The sequence below is a fragment of the Calidris pugnax genome, unplaced genomic scaffold, assembly GCF_001431845.1.
Source record: "Calidris pugnax isolate Ruff unplaced genomic scaffold, ASM143184v1 scaffold44, whole genome shotgun sequence".
NCBI classification, from domain to species: domain Eukaryota; kingdom Metazoa; phylum Chordata; class Aves; order Charadriiformes; family Scolopacidae; genus Calidris; species Calidris pugnax.
In genome coordinates, this window is record NW_015094506.1 from 42,952,215 (window position 1) to 42,973,659 (window position 21,445).

The 21,445-nt window shown below is 46.2% G+C and overlaps 1 protein-coding gene across 1 annotated transcript in view; it reads right to left on the reverse strand.

Moving 5' to 3' along the window:
• LOC106901034 (maltase-glucoamylase, intestinal-like) overlaps positions 1–20,905 on the reverse strand; it is a 60,698-nt gene extending 39,793 nt beyond the window's left edge. The window contains exons 1-7 of the mRNA XM_014963360.1: positions 20,860–20,905; positions 17,045–17,273; positions 16,140–16,242; positions 15,902–16,047; positions 5,916–6,084; positions 5,143–5,239; positions 3,948–4,060 (exon numbers count right to left, since the gene is read on the reverse strand). Of these exons, the coding sequence (XP_014818846.1) occupies positions 3,948–4,060; positions 5,143–5,239; positions 5,916–6,084; positions 15,902–16,047; positions 16,140–16,242; positions 17,045–17,273; positions 20,860–20,905 (903 nt within the window). The remainder of the gene's footprint in view (positions 1–3,947; positions 4,061–5,142; positions 5,240–5,915; positions 6,085–15,901; positions 16,048–16,139; positions 16,243–17,044; positions 17,274–20,859) is intronic.
• Between the last annotated feature and the right edge of the window lie 540 nt (positions 20,906–21,445).

The following is a 21,445-nucleotide window of genomic DNA, read 5'->3' on the forward strand; positions in this document are numbered from 1 at the left end:
ACAACATATGGGGGTTCCAAACAGAAAAAAAAAAAAAAAAAAAAGGAAGATATGGTAGTGCAGAAGCAGGGATAAAAATAGATCCTATTTTCTGTTCCACAATTCCTCCTGCACTTGGTTCTTAAATAACTCCTGGTGTTGTTTAATAAATTCTCTGTTAGTTTTTCCAAGTTTACATAACTTGGCTTTATGTAATTTTTTTCCCCACTTTTTTCAGATACACCTGAGAGCTGATGAATCTAGGTGGTACCCTGGAAGCATTTTGCAGTAAGAAAAAAGTTCAGTGAAAACGTGTATTTAACAGCTAAAATCTGCACCCAGGGAGCAGGTGATCTGTACTCACTTTCCAAGTATTGCATTATTGGACAAATACCTTTATTACTATGAGCATCAAAGATATCAACTAAGTTATAAATGCTATATAGTAAATCAGGATCCTATTCTGACCAAAGATTTTGATGCAAGAGGAACAGCTGAAGAGTTATGTGCTTATGGATCATAGAGGCCATAAAGAAAGATATTCTTTCTCATGCTCGCAAAGGAGCTGAGATCTCCAGCAATGCAGGTACAGGGGCTTAACATGAAAGATTGCTTATCTTGCACCCTAATTAGCCATACAAAATGACTATTGAAGCTTGATATTTGTTGAAACTTCCTTTCTTTAAGGAACAGCTGTAGGAGGAAACTGTAAAAATGCAAGTGGGCTAATGTTGGATTTTAGACACAGAAATAGTGTGTTTGGATAGTCACACAATGGCTAAATTGCACAGGTGCTCTTATGGCCCAGATCTCTTTATCCAGCACACCCTTTATGGCTGAGACAGGCACGTGAGTGCTGTGGGCACCTAGTCAGGCAGGGAGTAACCTTCACTCAAAGTCTATGCACAGAAGCTGAACTTTGTTTTAGGAAAGCAAGAAGAAAGATACTGCAACTGCTGAACCATTAAGAAGACGCTCACAACCTCAGGAGTCTAAAAATTTTAACGACTTTTAGTGCCAAGGTCTTCAAACCTTGTTCTTTGCTGCACAAACAGTTACAAGCTGCTTAGTTTTTCTTGGGGGACCCATGAATTCAAGTGCAAGACTCTCACTGAATAATCTGTGATAAACTGTAGGTATAACCAGGTTCCCCATGTTAACTCTCAAGTAGGAGGCTGGACCAGAAACTTCCTAAGATGCCTTCCAACCAAAACTATCCTACAGTTCTGTAAGGAGCAAGTAAACCAGCAATTTGCTCTCAAAACAGAATTTGGAGACATGCAGTATGCTCTCTTAAAGCTTGTCATTAGATAATTTTTGATAAAACAACAAATTCATGGCCTTCACCCAACAGCTGCTACACATCCATTTGTTGAACTATAACTTTCCTGAGTGTCCTGCTACGGAGCTTATATCCTACTGCTGCACACAGTTACTCTGTCCTGAAAGACCACCAGTGGACGTGGCAATGATGATGTGGTATTAGGTCTGGCTGTAGAGCCTCAGCAGGCTCAGCTCAAGGGCTCAGCTCTTCAGCTTTTCACTGCTTTTTCCCATCCTCCTGGGTGGGAGGCATTTGCCATACAAGGTGAGATTTGTGTTAGATAACCTGCTCTGGGCACAGCCAGCTGCCTCCAGCTGGCCACACAGCACCAGCTCTGGGCAGGAGCCTGTGGGCACCCCTGGGTGCTGGCAGCAACCTGGAGAGGTGAGCAGGGAAACCTTACATATGCCAGAGACACAGTAAAGAACTTCATTACAAAGCTGTCCTCACCCACTGGTCTGGAGGGAGCTGCATAAAAGCACTGAGCAGAGCTAAGCTCCTAAATCTTTCACAGAATCAAGCACAGAGGGGGCCAGGGGGGTGGCCCAGGTCTTGAAGAGGCACCAAAGGCAACAGCACAAAATGTTTGAGAAAGGTGTGGAGCACTTTGCTCTGGACACGGCTCCTTTTCTCCCAACAACCATGCACTGGCTGACACCAGGCTGCTGGGGCCATCCTGGGAAGGATGCATTGGGTGATGCCTGCAGAAAGCCCCGTGCAGTGATTTGGGGCAGATGCTGGCACAGGCAGGAGGCATTCCCCCAAGCTGCTCATTGCAGCAGGGCAGCCTGGCCCCACCAGGGTCCCCTGCAGGCAGGAGCTCCCAAAACACCACTTCCCAGGAGTCCCATGCAAAGAGCTGAGAGAGTTGAGGGATGGTGCTGAGCGGTACCTTGCAGACACACGTCACATTGCTCCTTCCCCAGGGCATGACAACGAACACACGGGAGAGCCCTCTCAGTGTAACAGAAAATGCAATTGAAAAATAAAGTCTTTTCTGTCTCCTTCACCTTCCCACATACCTTGTACATAAAAGCCAAGTCATTGCCCTAGAGACTAATAATATGGTAATTGTAACATTTGCGATCTGGGAATTTCAGGATGTTTACTGAAGAAGTTATTATTTCACTATGAAATTGCTACCATGCATTCTTTAAGATTCCCTAGAGAGCCGAGCACAAGCTCGAAGAATACAGAACAGGGGATTTTTTGTCCTGGCATGTGACATGTCTAGTTAGGAGACGCCCACCAGCTCCCCTTTACCTTGTTTTCTTCACTCCAGCTCCATTTCCAGAGAGGCAGGGGTGGAAAGCGAGCTGCCAGTACCTATCAGCTGGGGAGTGAGAACTCTCTCATTTTATTTTCAGCTGCTGGCCACCTGCTAAGCCACAGAAATGTTGCCTTCAAACACCAGTGAAAGACTTTGAAAAGAAACGGGGATGGCTCTAATCTCCATCGCACCACCACAGCGAATCCCTTGAAATAGGTGCTTTCATCACAGGGATCACAGCTGCAGCTACAGGAACAGCCGCTTTACTTTTTCTTTCTTTCTTTGTGGTTCTTTTTTTTGTGTGGTTGATTGCTAACGTGTAAGTTCAAAACCCAGTTTGCTGGTTGGTCTGTGGCTCTGGGGTCAGAGGTGGCTGGTGGGGAGGATGCACAGGGGGAGCTGGAAACATCTGAGTGACAGAACAGTCACTCCTGCTTGGGGACACTGAGGAGCACCACCTAAACCTCTGCCTGGAAAAGGAAGATCCAGCAGAGCCCACCCTTCCCAAAATGACAGCATGAGTGTGGCTTCGTCTCCCTTCCATCACCAAAACAGAATCCAGCAATACTTTCCTTCTGGGCTAAATCCTCTTTTTCCCTCGGTCCAAACCACAATGTTTTTGTTCCTATTTCAGGCATCTTAAAAGGCAGCAAACACGGGATACAGAGGCTTTAAAAAGCCAGGCAAGACAAGCTATTTGCTGAAAATCAGAGCTCAGGCCCCTTGGTAGGTGGCAGAGGGGAAGACAGAGAGCATCTCACTGCGAGCTGTGGCTGCCTGGCTCCAGGTCACCCTACTGCAGGCTGCTGGCACCTCCCTTTACAGCTTAATCCCCAAGGTTCTGCACGTGTGAGTCCCCCTCCTCACAGTGACATGCCCCTCCTCAGCTTTGCTCCATGCTCTTTAGGCTTGGCACTGTTTTTTTTTGTGCACAGAGCTTGGTTCTGAGGTGGCAATTTTCTGTGCAAGTGCTCAGTTAACACATCACCTGGCACTTGGTGGCCAGGAAGAGCATGTTACTTGCCACTTTTTTCCAGGGAGCCCTCTCTGGATGAGAATTGCATGTATACTCCCAAAACAGCTATTTGCATGTCTACCCTCTCAGTTCTTTGAAAAACACTGGGCAATTGGAAAGCAAGTAGTTATGCTCTGTGAGACAGCAGTAAATATGGTTTCTTCACATCTATGCTCTCCGGTGAAATTACATGGGTTTTCATTAGTAAAAAGCCAGGCTGACAGCTCCAAAATCAACAGGCAATTCCACTGGCAAATAAACCTTTGAAGTTCATCGCGTCCTTCTAACACACTTTCTGCTCTCAATACTGTTCATTTATAAGATACTGCCCCATGTGCCAAATGGAGCTTTCTACTAACCTCTGTGTATTGCTGAACTACGTTTTCGGGAGTGGGTCCAAGGAAGACATAGAAGTCGAGGATCCCTCCAATAGTGCGGAAAGTTAAGGCCGGGTTTGGACTCAGGGAAACATCTGAAAAGCAAAAAAAAAATCGGATTCTCAGTACAAACCCACTCTGCACTATGCAGGGAAATGGTTCAAAGCTGAGCGAGGGGAGGTTTAGACTGGATGTCAGGGGTTTTTTTTACCAAGAGGGTGGTCAAACACTGCAACAGGCTTCCTAGAGAGGTGGCTGATGCCCCAAGCCTGTCAGTGTTTAAAAAAGGCATTTGGACAATGCCATTGACAATACACTTTAACTTTTGATCAGCCCTGAAGTGGTCAGGCAGTTGGACTGGATGATGATTGGAGATGACTTCCAACTGAACTATTTTGTTCTGTTCTATCCCATCCAGGTCTATTCTATCCATTCACCCTGGGCTCTTCTGTGCATAAATGTATTCTCAGGCAGAGGTGGCCACACTTTCAAGTCACTACCCGATGTGGGTATCACTGGATGAGCAAACAGGACCTGTAGGCAGGTTAGCAGTTGCCCAGTGTTTCTGTAATCTCTGCTTTCAGGCTGGCATTGTGCAGCAGTAAATCACAGAAACCCACACAGAGTAGATTGCACAGATCCATTTTCTGAGTTTCATTTATATAAAAAGGAACCACAAGCTTGTGTTTAGGGTTCCTCTATGCTATTTTAATCTTCTTATTGGAAGTCATTGCCTGCCAGGGGAAACTGATTTTATAGTCTGAGTGACGATTCCCCTTTGCTGAAATTATACCACTGGATTAATACAGTAAGGTGACCATGGCAACGCACAAAACTATGCTCCACAGACAGAATATAGGACTAACTTAAATTGATTTGATTCAGTTATGCCAATCCCAGAGGAAATTTCTTTCACCTTCTCCTTTCCCTGTATGTGCATCTATTTTCAAAAAAATATTAATCATATATTTTCAGTGAAAATACCTTGCCTTGTTAAACAGTCATTTCCATAAAATCCCTTTGAAAACTTTATAGTAATTCCTGGAACATCAGTTATGGAACAGTCCCTCAAATTTGTATCACATTGAAAAAGTAATCATTAAAACAGTTTTTTATACTTAGCAATTTACAATCTTTCTGTATGCAGTCCATATAGGGAAGCCATATATCTTTTTACCTTGTGCATTGGAGTTCAGAAGGAGAACACCGTGGGCGTTGGAGTCAGGTTCTACACACATATAGAAAGGGTGAACTCCATAGAGGTTGGCAAATGGCTGAAACATAAACAGTACATTAGGTATGGCTTGACTTTGCTATTTTTCATAGTTTTATAGTTTTTGCCAGCTAAGTACATATGCAAAGACAAGGAAACAAATTTATTCATAAGGACTTGAAAGGTTGGGGATTTTTTCATCTAAGCTGATGTGAAGTTAAATTGATAGAAAAGAGTTGCTTTTCCTGTCTCATCACAATGGTACTTTTTAGTCTCAGTTAAACGTTCCATGTTCTGCCAACCCTCCAAAATGGCCTGGGTAGAACTGCTTTGCTAGTTAAAATAGACCCATCAGCCACTGACCCCAGTTTAGCCAAACATCTAATGAGTCCTGCTGAAGTCCAGCTTGTTTGGATGAACAGGGATTGATCCAAGCATAAAATTAAATGCTTTTCTGAACCAGGATCTTGGCCCACAAGACACTTTTTTTCTGAACTCTAGCTGCTCCATAAGAAAGCTTCCAATTAAAGGTTTCAATGTCCCTTCAAAATGACTCATGGTTTTGTCAGTTAATTAAAACTTATGACACCTGAAAAACTTGTGACATTCCCTGTTTGCCATCGATTTGTGCTAGCAGTGCTAACATACAGGCAGAGGTGCTCCCTCAACAAAGCTGTACCTCACCCCCTCCCTTTGGTGGTACAAGTCAGGACAAAGCGTGGCATGAAGTGAATTACCGTTGGTGCCTGATCCCTGCTGAACATGCCGTAGGTAACGAAGTCCATGTTGTGTTTGAAGGACAGGTGCTCCTGCTCACCAAACCCGTACACCGAGGTGGATGGCACAGCGGTTGTGATCTGAAGATACTGGTTGGAGAAAAACAGATCGACCAGGGGACTGTCCCACCTGTGACAAATAGAGGGAGACATGATTAGCTTACTTATCTCTGGCATGCATCGTTTTAAGTTCACATCTGGCTATGTATACTTTTGATGTATTTTAGAGAGTAACAATATTAAAAAAACATTAAATTCTATGTATGCCTCTAACATGCTTAACCTAACACACATTAAATTAACCTTGCAATGGCTGCAGATATCTCATCTACTTATACAATAAAATGCATCAGTATAATTTTGAAAAGAACAACCAAAATAACAGAAGACACTATCTATAACCCTATTACCAAAATAAGTGGTTGCTTGTGCTATTTCTATGACAACCAACGGGGCAGGCTAAAAATTGTTATTACGCAGTGGGGTTCAGAATCTTTAATGAGAACAACAGACATTCAGTTGTTATCACTTTTTACTTTTTAATGCTTTGCTGGATCAGAACCCGACTACTCTTGTTACCCCCGGCTTTATGTGGCACCTAAAGCAGAGCGACGGCTTCCTCCAGACTCCGCTTGAATGAGATGTTTATATTGTGATGACTCTCTCCTGCTTCTCTTGCCAGCTTAATGCCTTTATTTCTATTGAATCATCTGTGGACATGGGCTCACATTTTAATTAGGTGTTACATTCTGTTTCCTATCTCTAGTGCTATAATGAGCTGCAAGCTAGATGGGGGAGAACATAGTCAAGCTGTGGAGAAGTGTTTCGTTAATGGTATTGTGTATGCCATGAGTATCACATTTAGATAGCACCCTCTCGAGCCTTGTTTAACCATGAATTTGTTACAGCTAATTAAAATAAATGAGCCAAAGCCATAGAGTGTAGAAGTGGCATAACTCTCCTTTTAATGGTCTTTTGTCAATGATTTTGACAAAATTAAATGGTTGATCAAATTGACCGGCAAATCAGAGAAGTGGAAGGCTGTGCCACTGGGGACCAGAGCTACCCCTGTGAGGAGAATGCTCTCTGATGAGCCCTGGCTGCCACCTACACCACTGGCACTGCTGCCTGGGGACAAGCCGCTGCTGCTGGGATAACTGGGAGGGTACCACTGCTTCCCCACAGGGAAACAAGCACAACCACATACAGGGATGCCTGGGGGCAGATCCAAGGCACCCTCCTGCCTCTGCATGCAAAAGGCAGGCACAATCTACCCCTAAAGAGTCCTAGTCAAGTCCTAAGTTAAGCACATGTACTGAAGGATCGATATATTTTTTTAAAAGTCTCTCTGGCCTTTCTCACAAGCAGGAAAATTAAGAATTTGTATTTAATTCTCATTTTGGTTGTTTGACAGCAGAAGCCCTCCCTCTCTCCCGTCATCTCCTGCACCCACACCCAGCACTGAATAGGGTTATTTTCTTACAGGAAGGTTAATGCCAGGCAAAATATCCCTGAGAATCCAATCCAGCCCTTGGCAAACAGAGGCCTTTCTGCAAGAGGCTGCTGCTGTGTAGGAGCAGGGATGGGCTCTGGAGCTATATTCCTGCGCAAAGGAGCGCCGTCACGTAGCTCTGCTGTGTGCCAAGGCAGGCACGGCCACTGCTCTGAACAGACCATGGGGTTATGCAAAAAGCAAAGAATGCCAGAGGGGAAATGCTTTGGGAAGAGCTTAAATATCTGTCCTAACTCATTGAGCACTCTCCATGATATCTGTTCAGAGGACATGAGGCTTTGTACATTCATGGAACCCACATTATGGCACTGACATTTCCCACTGTGAGAGCAATTAGTGTTACCATGGCATTAAAAGTGCTCCTTCCGCTCAGCAAGTCCTCTCCCTGCCCCGGAGGGTCACTGGGGTGCTGCAAACCACAGCCCTAGGAACAGCCCCTCTGCCCCACCATGCTTTTAAACGGCAGGGAGAAACAGTTTTATACCTCATGCTTTCCCTCAGGCCGCTGTCACACACTCAGCTTCTGCATGGCATGGCCAAGCAGTGTCCCTCTCTGCAGCCCTCCATCACTCGGCTCCTGGGGGCTCCCCATGCTCTGCTGCCAGCCCTCACTCTCCATCAGCCTCAGCTTTCGTTAGACTTCTGCTTGCCAGAACCACCATATGCTAAATATGGCATTAACTATGACATAAAAAGACAGGTAATGACTCTCGCTTTTTTCCAGGCACCATTATGTCTTCCTCCATCTGAAGGAAAGCATGGACAGGTTTTCCCCTGGCACCTCCACTCCCAAGTGGCTGCCCTTGTGCTCTGCAGCATGCTATGGTAAGCTCTTGTGTTGCTTTATGTGTTTGCTTGTGTTGTGTTGGCAAAGAGCAATCATTTCAATGAAAAAAAAAATATATATATATACACATCTGTCATTCCTTAAACACTTGGAGGCAATAAAAGAAAATATTATATTTCTCCCACCTCCCCCCCTGCTGGTTTAAAGCAGATAGAAGGAACAAAACAGGAGGGAGCACAAAATGACACCATGTGCACAGGAATTTGCGTGGTTCTCCTCCAACAGTCCTACGAACTGTGACGACGCTGTGATGGACAGTGGAAGAGATCTAAAAATCTAAAAAATCTAAAAATACAGCTGAGCAGTTGTTCACTGTCAAAAATTCAACCCCTACCCGCAGTTAGACATGGCAAAGCCTGTGAAGATAAGAATCCTTTTTTTTGCACAAGAGGTAACAGCTGCTTTCAGGGTCATGCTGAAAGTCCTAACCTTTGTGGTGGGAACACTCCTGCCTGTGGAAATACAAGCTGGGCTGCCCACACGCCTGCCTGGCCCCTTGCCTGCTGCCTCTCCGGGAGGTCTGACTGATAAAAGACACTGTTTTCTTTCAAACACCATGTACTACACTCAAGAGTAAATCTCTCTAATTTTAAGCTTACATCAGGAAAAAAAGAATGAATCGGGGCTGAAAAGACCTGTGTGAAAAATCAACATTTCTGGCCAGCAAGTGAGCTGATCTCACATCCAGCAGTCAGCCCTCGGGCCACTGGGACAGAAGGTAACTACAGGGGAGCAGGAAAGCCACATTCAAGGGAGGTGGGTAGGCAGAGAGATAAAACATCTTGTTCATGTTGAAGGTGTAGTTTATGACTAATGTTGTCACGACGTTTGAGGGGGATGACTAAAAGGCAACATCAAGTGGTTTTCAGAAGTGCAATCATCAGTCCTTTGTACTAACAGACTGGACGGGGCGATGTACCTGGTTGAATGACTTCTCTCTGTTGAATTTTATTGGAGACCAATAACTGCAGTGTGTGTGACGGAGCACTGACTCGCCTGCCGTGAGCAAGCAGCTGGTGACACTTACAAAGGTGGTCCATAAAACCTCCAGAATGAGGAGACTTGGGACACATACGATATATCATTAAGATATGCATCACGCATTACCTGGACATTCAAAAATCATTTCAGGTTAGGAGAGGGTTTTGTTTTTTTTTTTTTCTTCTTCTTGTTGCAATGAATCTGAGAGAAATGAGCTCATTACTTTCAGGTGTGAACACCTGTCCCACTCAGTCGCCTGGAGAAAATGTCCTCTCTAACATCTGCTTTTCTTGGCCTCCAGACCCTTTAGAAATGTAGCCTTGTGAAAGGGAGCACACAGCATATATTATCTGTGTGCAAATTCAGGTGGAAACTTCACACGTCTATCAGAAAAGTGGGTCTAAGCCTGCTGGCAGAGCTTTGGCATACCTTTTCAGGGGTACGTGCAGGCTGCCTGTAAAGCAGTAAGGCACCTTAGGGACTGAGGACTACAGGCCCTATTTTCAGAAGAAACTCAAATACACTTGACCCGCTAGGGAATATCAGGACCCCAGGTCTCCATGACTTTCCATTGCTTTCAGATTGCTGAAAAATATTTCCAACATCTCACAACACCCACATTCCTTATATTCTCTAGGTCTTGGGGCAAGCCCAGGCACCAATGGCGTACAGAAGGCACACCAAGAAGCAATTTTTATATGCTTATCTTACTTTAAAGGTGATTTATCAAATAGTAGGAGAAAGTCAGCACCAGCAACCAACAGATTTTCCAGAAACATGACATTTTAAAAGAAAGAATTGCAGGGTATATTTACAGTTATTGACACAGTTCTGCTCTACTTCTGTATTCATCATCATGGTATCAGGGTATCTCCTATAAGTGGCTGGATATATAATACTTCATTTTTGTTCTGAAAAACACTTGGATAAGTGATATACCTGCAATACTTCTTGCCTACATAACATAAATCTTTATGATTAGAAGACTGAAATAATGGTTCTTATAAACTAGGAGCAAACTCAAGCTACCCATGATGCACACAATTTGCTCCTGTTGCTTTCAGCAAAATTGCACTTTAAGACAATAACATTATAAATCATTCTAATAGCCTTGCCTATGTAAAAACATCTTCATGGTAAGTGGCGTCTGTGCTTACTACCACAATCAATAAAAAAGGCAGCTGAATTCTGCAGCAGCCTTTTTGGAAATTAGGGAAAATCTTGATTAGATTTCAGTTACTTGTGCCGTATCTTCCCAAGTGTGATAGCAAACGAGGTATTCCAAACTCTTAACAGAGAGAGAGAACCACTTATCTGGCTTGGGAAAAATGTTCTGCCTTCCATTATTTGTATGACATCATAAAAGAAAAGTCAGTCGGAGAACGGATATTAAAGTGGAGAATCAAATCAATAGTCCGTCCCTCCGCAGCCTGTCTCCAGCAATGGCCCAGGCCAGATATCGCAGAAGAAAGCATAAGATGTCACTCAGAGCCAGCCTTGCAATAATCTGCTTACGGGTGAAGTTTCTGGCTGTTTTCATAGAATTAGCTCATGTTGTGAAACATGGAGACGAAAATAGTTGTGCTTTTTTTTTTTTCTACAGATGATTTTTTTATGTTGTGTGAATGTGTATCCTGCTAAGCCTCCTGTGGCAGTACTGCCCTGGGGCAACGAGTCCCACAGAGCAATCACACACTGCAAAATGAGGATGTCTTTGTTATTTATCACTGCCTTAGAGCAAACAGTTCCCAGCCTTTTACTCTCTCTTCTTGAGGAAATCTATGCTTTCTTGAATCCCTCTCGCTCCCTCTTGATACCACCTCCTCCAGTGGCTGCTGCTGTTAGTGGCAGGAGCAGAAGGCAGAATAGTACTCAACCTGAGAGCCTGTGACACTAAATAATGCAGAGGCTCTGTTTTGCTGCCCCGCCTGCCTTGTTACAACCCAGTATTTTCTCTCCTGTTTTTATTACTGTAGGGCCCTGGCCAACGATGGGCCAGTTTCCCAGCAGAGCTGCAAGATCAGCTAGGACAGCGTGAGTGAGGATTTATTAAACTAAAGCCAAGTACAAATTTCTTGACAAAACCTTTTGCCACTGATCGTGCCAATTTGCCAAAATTACAGAATCACAGAATCATCATAATAGATATTGTCCCAGCACCACAGGAGCAGGGAGAGGTTTGATGGCCCCAAAGGCTGTTAGTTTGGGACCTTCACCTCCAGGGTTGGAGACCCAGGCCCCAGTCCCTGTCCCTGGTGGGTCAGATCTAAGCCCTGGAGCCTTAAATCAACTGGAGATTTGGGTTATATCCCTGGCAAAACGGAAAACACCTGACATCTGTATAGGAACAGGGGCTCTGCCTTCTCCAGCTCCTCCTTGGCACTTCACCAGCAAACAGATAGAGGTAACACCTGTTCACCCCATGGGTGAAGGACCTTCCCCAGCTGCCAACGAAACAGCAGGAGCACCAGAGAGGGTGAAGAAGGAGCAGGCAGGGCTGGATGGGGCAGAGATAAGGACAGCAGTGGAGGAGGAGAGAGGTAAGAGGGAGGAAGCCCAGAGGCAGTACTGGGAGGAGAAAGGGAGGTAGCCAGCCCAAGAGCTCCTGGTCGCACAGCCCTCAGCAGTGCTTGGATCCTCACCCTGCATGACCCCGTCTAATTTTTGCCCCATGCAGGCGGAGCAGCGGCGGTCGCCTGATTACCTCGGAGCAAGCTGGAAAGGTAGCAGGACTTGGCCTTTTATTCTTGCTCCTGGCTCGGCGTGAGGTTTGCAATCAGCTGCTAATGGCTCTACCCTCACATAATTCATTCCTCTTCCCCGTTATTGTGATTAGACGGAGCCCTGAGTTTATCCTGCCCTCCCTGAGCTGGTGCTGTGGTAGCTGGGAAAGGCAAAGGCTCCTCGCTCACAGTGAGCCAGAGAAACCCCTGTAGAGCACGTTCAGGAACATCTCCAAGTCTTTGCTGCCTGTCCCCTGCAACGTTTCCAGCCTGGCATTAAATCATCCCTCACCAGGAGGAGGATCGTGCACCCCAGCAGCAGCGCTGGGATGGGGTTTTGTATCACCCAGACAGATGGGGGGGCGGCTGTTGGTTACCCCCTCACGGCAAAGTCTGGGGCACAGACACACTGACAGCAGGACAGGCTGCACCACGGGAAGGAGGGGAGAGAAATACAGACACAGGCTTTCAAAGAACAACCCAAACTCATACCATGTCTCCGCTCGGGACAGTGCTGCCACTGCACATGGGGGATCGTGAGGGATTCTAGGCTTTTTTTTGCAGGGGGGCTGTCATCCAACAGTGCAAAGCTACTTAAGGAACACCATGTAAAACAGATTTCTGAGTAGCTGGGATTGCCTTACAGTGGGAAAGCCTTTCTCAGGGAAAGGTCCAGCAGAGCACTTGGACCTGGTTTGGTGTAGAGACTTGTTGTTATGCACTCACACCCTGGGGAGTGTATCTGCAGCGCCTGTGGAAGAGGATTATTTGCACACATCAGCTGTTCTGAGCAATATTTGTGCGCATGTGAAGACTAATGATTGATTCAGCTGTTCATTGAGACAGCAAGGCCATGGCTATTCACATCTTAAAAGAGAAGACTGAAGCCCTCCCAGGTGTTACATGTTTGCCTGTTTCTCAGGGACACTTGCCTACACAGCCTGACCTGACCTGCCACAGCCATGGAGGCTCCACAAGCTTGGTGCCTGGACGTGGGCATGTTGGGTGGCCTGGAGAGCAGCAGCTCCCGCCTCTGGAGGGAGCCCAGAAGAAAAGATTTGGGCTTTAGCACCTTCTCTGCAGACTGCACCCGGGAAAGGGACGAGGGACAAGGCAATGATGCAGATGCTCTGCAGCGGTTCCTGCTGAGCCCTTGCTGCAGCTGCGGGGCACACTCAGACCCACCTCCCACGTGTCCAAACCCTGCCTTTGGGCAGGTTAAACTAACATGAAAATCTACTTAACATGCCAGATGCCACCAGCACTCCCCTGGCCCAGCCAGCCGGTGCAGTCACTGGTGGGGATGCTCCTGTAATGCTGCTTGCTGAGGGTTCACCCTCCCCGGTTGAGCAAATACAGTCTCCCATGGCTTTTAGGTCAGGATATATAACATGCTTTCCTGTTTGGAAAGAAGATTTCCATCTGCACAGCTCTGCTGGTGGCTAAGAAGGTTGCAAATCCCTCTAAGTCAGGCTGTGCAGGTATCCCTGAGCATCTGCACTCACACACTCTGAGGGGACACGGAGGCGAGCAAATGAAAGGGAAGCACTTTTGCTCCTCGCATGGGGAATTTAACTCCAAATATGACTCAGCTGTGAGAGGAATGGCTCCCTGCCAGGGTGTGATCCTTCAGTCTATAAGTGCCGGCTGTGCCATTTCACATGAAACAAAAATTCCCAGGAGCATATAATTTCCCTTTCTATATACAAAACCTTCTCTCTCTACTGATGAGAATCTCTTAGCAGCTGCCCTGCCACTGTTTGCAGGATAAAAACCCATTAACTGCGCATTATAGTCACCTGCAGTTCCCTCTTTTTGGGGTCAGCTGGGTTTGAGGAGAGCTCCTTTACCTGCCCAGAGGCAGCGTACACTTTTCCAGCGGCGATGCTTGGCAGCAAAGCCTGGCAGCCCAGCGCTGCGCCGATGCTGCTAACCAAGGCTGCCCTCTACCTCCCTGTCCTCTGCAGCTCATCGCTGCTGCATCCCGTGCCTGCACCACTGCTGAGCACAGATTTTGAGGAACAAGGGGTACCCTGCTGCCAGGGGTATGGAGGAGGCTTCCCTGGGCCAGAAAACGAGCCCCCCTGGAAACTTGCTCAGTGAGGACCAACTTGTGCCCCTCGTTGGAGTTGCACCTTTGGCAGCTCAGCTGATCAAACCCTGCATCTGCTTCACTGCCCCTTCCCTTAACTGGGACGTCCCAAATTTGAGCATGCCCTGACTAACCAAGCCTAAACCCTTGGGGTCTGGGTGAAGACAGGGAAGACTGAACGGGAATGGGCCATGAGGTACCTGCTCGCCATGTCTCATTGTGCATTCACCTCTTCCATCACCATTCCAATTAATGAGTCTTTACAAAAATCTCTTATTACAAAGAGAAGAAAATTGGGCCTTTAACATAAGCCCACTGTTTTCACAAAGCTGTTAAGTCTAACGAGGAATTAAATTATTTTTGTTATCAGAGTAACGCATAATTTGTTCATTTACAATAGCCTGCAAAAAGAAAACTTTACAGAATTGGCTGTGACACGTATGAAAAGAGGTGCCACAAGATTGTAATTTAAAAGGATGGGCAGCTAATTAAAAACCAAGTGCAGTGGTTCCATCTGCAGACTCAAGCCATTCTAGAGGCTGTATTGTCTTACTTGCACCACACATGTTAAGTCATCCTTGTATTGCTCACCAAGATAACACTTATGTTTTAAGAAACTCTGTTAAACAGGCTTAGGAGGGGGAAATCTGAGCTGATCTTTTTTTAATTTCTTGATTGGGGGTTAGATTTTCTAATGCATGAAACGAACCACTTGGATCCCAATGACCTTCTGGGAATGTGCTTGCACTAGTGGTGGGGTGCAAGTTGGGCAGAGCTGGTGCTGAGGACCCAGCGGCCACACACGTGTTGGGGGCTTGCTCTGAAGCAGCCCCTTAGCAGCCGGGTCACACTGCCTGTGAGAGGACACCTCCCAGTAAGGTTGCATGGAAGGGACCTAATCCACGTTCCTCAGGACCAGTGCAAGGTCAACCAACATGCAAGAGGTGGGTGGAACCAGGAGATCCACAACCCACACACTGCTGATCTGAATTAAAACGCTAATATAGACACCACCACAGCCTGATGTGAACAGCACCAGTATTTCTATGCCCTGTGCCTCTCCTTCACCTGCCTGAGCCAAGTGGCAATAACCCAGAGCCATCTGTAGCACTGTCATTTGTCACCAAGATGGCCAGAGAGGGCTGCTAACACCATGCTGTAGAATCCCCGAACACAATGGCAGAAGCACACCTTGACTGGGACTTGCTTGCTAGGTAGCAACTAGAGATGTGTTGGTGGAAGCCAAGAAAATGGGAAATTTGGTGATGTTTGCTGGAGAAGGTAGCTTTTGCTGAAGTTGAACTTACAGTACCAGCTTGAGAATACATTCGGTATTTTTGCAGAGAGAGAAACTAGCCCCCAAATGCCATTGACTGAAACCATGGCCTCTGTGACATTGGATTTTAATTTCCTAGAACTAAAGCGTCAGGAGATTTGGTGCTCAATTTCTGACATATTAAAACACCTCAATTTTCAAAAATCTAAGGTCAGCACTTTCACGAATTAAGCCTACCAGTGTCCCAAGCTGGGACATGATAGCCTCAAAAGTTATGTGAGTTACTGAATAACTTCTCATATATGCACACAGATGATTGTCTGTTATACAGGAACATGCTCCTATTAATAGTGAGTGCTTTCCAGGGACAAGGCATAAATCTGTATTTACGCCACATCCAGTTTGTGCCTGAGCCTGTGTCCCACAGACACAAGCAGTAGGGTGTGAGGAAGCAGCGCTCGCCCCATGACGCTTCATTTCTGAGCAAAGGGACACGAGTGACATCTGGTACTCACAGCACAGTGCCGGTGCTTTTCCTCTTGATCTTGAAGTGTGAAGAGTCATCTGCAAACTCCACTTCATAGTTGGCCTCTTCGGCGGTAACCCCGGGGGAGTCGATCTTGAGTGGGACCTCAAACCGCTCCTTGTTGGGGTCGTAGAGCTAAAGCAAGGCAAGGAGGTGGTGGGTTAGCCCCTTCGTTAGCATGTGTTGCTTTGATTAAATCGTTTCAACCCCCACCCCCAAATACTGACCCTGAACCGGAGTCTGTCCTTTGTCTGGAACTCCACTTCCAAGACGACCGGGGAAATGTCATTTCCGAAGAGGGACAAGGCCTGGCGCTTGTTCAGCGTTACCCTGTGGCAGAAACAGGCGTTGGTGCCCACCACAACCACTCGCGGCCTGCGACCCGCCTGGCACGGACCCGGGGGGAGCAACTCAGCTGTTCTACCCCGACTACTTAAAAATAAATCATTGACTTATTGATAGAAATAATCTCTGAGGTCAGCTTAGGCTCTTCCTTGCCGTTCCCCTCTCTGAGGGGAGACCTTATCGCTCTCTACAACTACCTGAAAGGAGGGTGTAGAGAGGCGGGGGTCAGTCTCTTCTCCCAAGTTACAGATGATAGGACAAGGGGTAATGGCTTCAAGTTGCGCCAGGGTAGGTTTAGACTGGACATTAGGAAACAATTCTTCCCAGAGAGAGTGGTCGGGCATTGGAATAGGCTGCCCAGGGAGGTGGTTGAGTCACCATCCCTGGCTGTGTTTAAGAACCGTTTAGATGTGGTGTTGGGGGATATGGTGTAGGGGAGAACTTTAGAGTAGGGTGGGTGGCTCGACTCAATGATCCCGAGGGTCTCTTCCAGCCTAGATGATTCTGTGATTCTGTTCACGGATAAAATAGGCGCTGCTGAAACAAGGACACCTAATGAGACACAGCTCCCAGGGTGGCAAGGACCACCCTGTGCCAGAGCATGGTTTCCTGAGGAAACACCAACTCTGTGTGGCTTATACACAGGAAAATGTGTCCATCATCTTCCTCAACAAAAGCTGATATTGAAGCAGCTTGGGGAAGGTCTCCATCAAGCTGCCCCTGGAGTGGCAGCGGGGGTCACCACGTGATGCCGGAGCGCAGCACCACGGGAGCCACGCAGGCTTACCTCCAGCCCTTGGTGGTCTGCTCGGTGTTCCCATCCAGAGAGTAGCCGTAGGGAGTGTCCTCGGGGAAGAAGCACCACGGAGCGTTGGTCACATCGGTGGGGCACCAGCTGCAGCCTCGTGCCTCACAGATCTCCTGGGTGGCTCCCGGCTGGGGGTGGCAGTCGATGCGCTTTGCCACCGCCCCGGAGCACTGCCCCTCCTGGTCTGCACCCAGGCACCCGCCCAGGGCTGGACATGGGGGAAAAACATGGAGGAAAAAAGCCATCAGAGCAGCAGAAAACATCTTAACATCTAGCCCTCTACCCCCCAATGCAGTGCTCTTCACGTATCCTTTTTTTGGTTCCCCCCCCCATTTGGGGGCTAATACACATGATTCTTTCACAGAATCATATGGAGTTGGAAGGGACCTCTGGAGATCATCTAGTCCAACCCCCCCCCACCAAAGCAGATCCACCCAGAGCAGGTTGCACAGGATCTTGTCCAGGCGGGTTTTGAATGTCTCCAGAGAAGGAGACTCCACCACATCTCTGGGCAGTTTGTTCCAGTGCTCTGCCACTCTCACAGTAAAGAAGTTCCTCCTCACATTTAGGTGGAACTTCTTATACTCAACTTTGTGCCCATTTCCTCTTGTCCTGTCACTGGGCACCACTGAAAAAAGCCCAGCCCTGACCTCCTGACACCCTCTCTTTAAGTATTTGTATGCATTTACCAAATGCCCCCTAAGTCTTCCCTTCTCAAGACTAAAAAGACCCAAGCCCCTCAGCCTCTCCTCATAAGAGAGGTGTTTCAGGCCCTTAATCATCTTTGTGGCCCTTTTGACAGAGATGACAGCAGAGCAGCGTGCCTGCTCTCGACTGGGACAAGAGGAACCGGTTTCTTTTCCAAGGGAAGGCAGCGGGGCCGAATTGTCCCCTGCTCAGAGGTGCCAGTGCTCAGCTGAAGCACAACTTGCTTCCCATCCGCATGGGAAGGTACAGAGCCAGCAAATGAAACTGCTGGGGAAGGGGGGGGGGCAGCACTGCAGGCTGGCCCAACAGGAGGGGCACTTCAGTAAGGACTAAAACTATTATTGGTATTAAAACGCCACTTTTTCTGTAGTTCCTGTACATTTCCTGTAGTTCCTCTCTCTCACGTTATACGCAGAGATTATCTCTCTCTATATAAACAACCACGTGAAATCAGCATGCACCTCTGCAACATAGAAATATAAAAATACTGATTATAGATATGTTTGTGCTGGGTTTCATTTCTATACTGCGTGACTACTGCACGTATGTAGTATTAGTAGCTTGTGTTAGTCCAGGCACAGTTATGAGTAAAGGGAAGAAGCCAGCAGTGAAAGAAAAAGCACACGAGTCATTTGCAGAATCATCCTATCAAAAACCTTCATAAGGTGCTAAATCTTTTCATTTTTTGCAGCTGCAGGTGGAGCCCTGTGGTTCCCCTGTGCAGAGCGAGCCTCCTGAGAGCAGGGGGACAGTGAGACCGGCTCCCTGCCGTGCTGACAAAACACTCTGTCACCAAATATTCCCAATGAGAGCAGGCGTGCTGCAAACAGAATACTTATTTCGACTTTAACCTATGTCATTCCTGTCATTACAGCAATATTCAAAGATTAAATCTACTTGAACGATAATAGCTCTTTTTCATAAAATGACTAATACCTCTGCTTTAATTTTTTTTTTTTTTTAAGTGTGGACTGTTGGGTGCTTGAAAGCTTAAAATGTGATTGCTGATGCAGGCTGGGCTTCTCCATCTAAAGAACTTTGCAAGCAGATGTGCACAAGCAATAATTATATATACTGGAAAAATTTACAGAACAAAACTGTAGATTCACTAGCAAATGCCATCCTGCTGCAATGCCAGAGTTGATTTCCAAGCAGGGGCTGGGAAGGCAGAAAAGCAGTAGCTGAGTGCCATCTACATTTGTCTTTTGAGAAAACTCTCATCCTTCTTTTGATGCAGCAGCTGCCGACGCGCAGCAGAGCTCGCTCCTCCCTGTCACAATGCCTCTGTCACCTTCTAGAGGCAAGAATTAACAGGTGAAGTCCTGTTCACCTTCACCTGAAGCAGACTGGCAGGCTGAGTGGAAAACGCTTCTTTTTTGGGGTGGACAGTCATGCCCCACAGGCTGGCTGCTTTCTGTCTAGCATTCACCTCCCGTGATCTGTCGACATGGGAAAGCCCTAAATTCTGATCCTCTTTTTCATCCAAAGCATAATAGGAATAGGAACATCTCTCTGTAATCCCTGAATTATTTCATCTTGGAGCAGAAAGCAGAGAGGATTCATCAGTGATTTAATGAAACACTGAAGCCCCTGGGCTGGGTGGGTAAAGCCTTGCCTTTTTGTACCGTGCCCCTGCTGCGGATGTGGGAAGAGACAGATTGCAAGTACCATGGAAATAACTACCACTACACACTGAATGCTCCTGCTTATTGAGGGAGGTGGAAGGATTTCAAAGGCTTCCTGCAGCCCTCTGGATCCTCAGGTCCCTAAACCTGTGCAACCGTAGAGGCTAAAAAAATGCCATTCCAAGCACCACCTCTGTGGTCAATGCGCGGTTCCGTGTCCAGCAACCTTGCACATTCGAGTGGACACTTTGGCAGACAAAGCACAAAACAGAGTAAACCCATTTAGTTTTGGGGTGGTTTGTTTGGTTTTTTTATCTAATGGGAAACAAATGTAGCATCAGTGTGTTCGTTGCTGAAATCAAAGAATACGACGGAACCCACTACAGCAGAATGTTAACTAAGCATCATTTTACATAGCGTAGGTTCACAGGAGACTTATCAACTCACTTGTATAATAAAATCCTTTCAAAATACTTCATAAGACAGATATTGTGAATGAAAAATCTAGTTCAAGGGAAAAACATTGCCCCAGCAGAAGCCAAAGCATGACTTTAATTCCTTCCCCCGCCATCAATGTGAAGCTTAAATTTTCCAGCAAATCTGGAAAACAAGCACTCCCAGGTACGAGCAGCTGAACAAGGCTGCAACCTCCTTCATCCCCTGTGTCTCCATTGACTTCTATTACAGTACAAATGCGACAGTAGCAAGTGGGAAGATGCAATTTTCCTCCCCTACTTCTTAAGAACATTTTAATTTTAAAATCTCCACATCGTTTTCACTGTATTTATGGCCCATGTCTGCAAACACGCATGGAAGACGAAATGCAAACGAGCAGCTGAATATAGCAACAGCTGTGGCTACTTGCTGCTTTTCCATGATAATTTCCATGGGAACAGAAGCTATAGCAAGGTAGTTTGGAAGATATATGTGAAAAATTATTCCCATTGATTTTTTAAAACCTTGAATCCAATTTTGTGAAATTAGATTAGAAAATGGTGCAATAAAGCATAAGCAAGGAATTAAAGTATTACTGCACACCTAGTCTTTACATTTTGGGTTCATCCATATATTTCAAAGGCGTTTGCTGCAGAGGTTCCCTTTTCCTTTATCTACCAACATAAGATGTATTCTCCCTTTATTAGACCCTGGATTGAATTAACCTCTGGTATACTGGGGTAAAAATCACAGCAAACAAACCAGCAAAGCACAGGGTAACTTTCAGCAGCCGACCAGTCCCACTGACACCAGCGTGTGTACGTTGGTGCCCAAGAGCTGACTGGGATATACATCTATACAAGCCAAGTCTCTCTCACAGAGTCACCTCAGGTGGAATCAAAGCCATGCCCATTCTCTCCTTTTCCATGTGAAAAGGAGATCTCCCCCCACAATAGCTTTTCTCTTGTTGTCACATTTAGTTCTGGCTTTGAAGCCTATGGCAAAATACAAACGCTGTACATTTACCTGCCAGCACGGCGGCCAACACACACAGGCTCCTCATCCTCTCCATGGTCGAAGGCAGATTTCTGTGGGGAGCAGGGGGCCTTTTATACAAGGCAGGGGCACGATAAGCCCTTGTTCAGACACGTGACAAGAAACATTGCAAATATTTCCTCAGCATCCATATCTTACCGGAGATTAATTGTAACACATGACCTCGGCAGTATTTAATAACGTATCTAAGCAGATAAGATGGGATGTAGTTACTTATTTGTCCACAAACTTCTCTCAACTTTGAGAGAGAATGTGCTTTTCCCAGGATTTCTTAGAAAATTAATTTCTTAGAAAACTTATTTTCCAGAAAACACCACCTTTTTTTCTTTTTTGAACAAACAACTTCACAGTCCAACACTTACCTTTTCCTGATTCCATATTATCTTTTCTTACATATGTAGTTTTATAGTAGAAATGAAAAGTTTAGGGAAAACCAGACAGTTGAAGAATTCTACATTAAAGCAAGACACCGATACTGTGACCTTTACAAAAATGACAATTTTCTTCCAATTACTTGATGGCAAGAACTTTCAGAGTGAAGCTGTGTTCAATGATA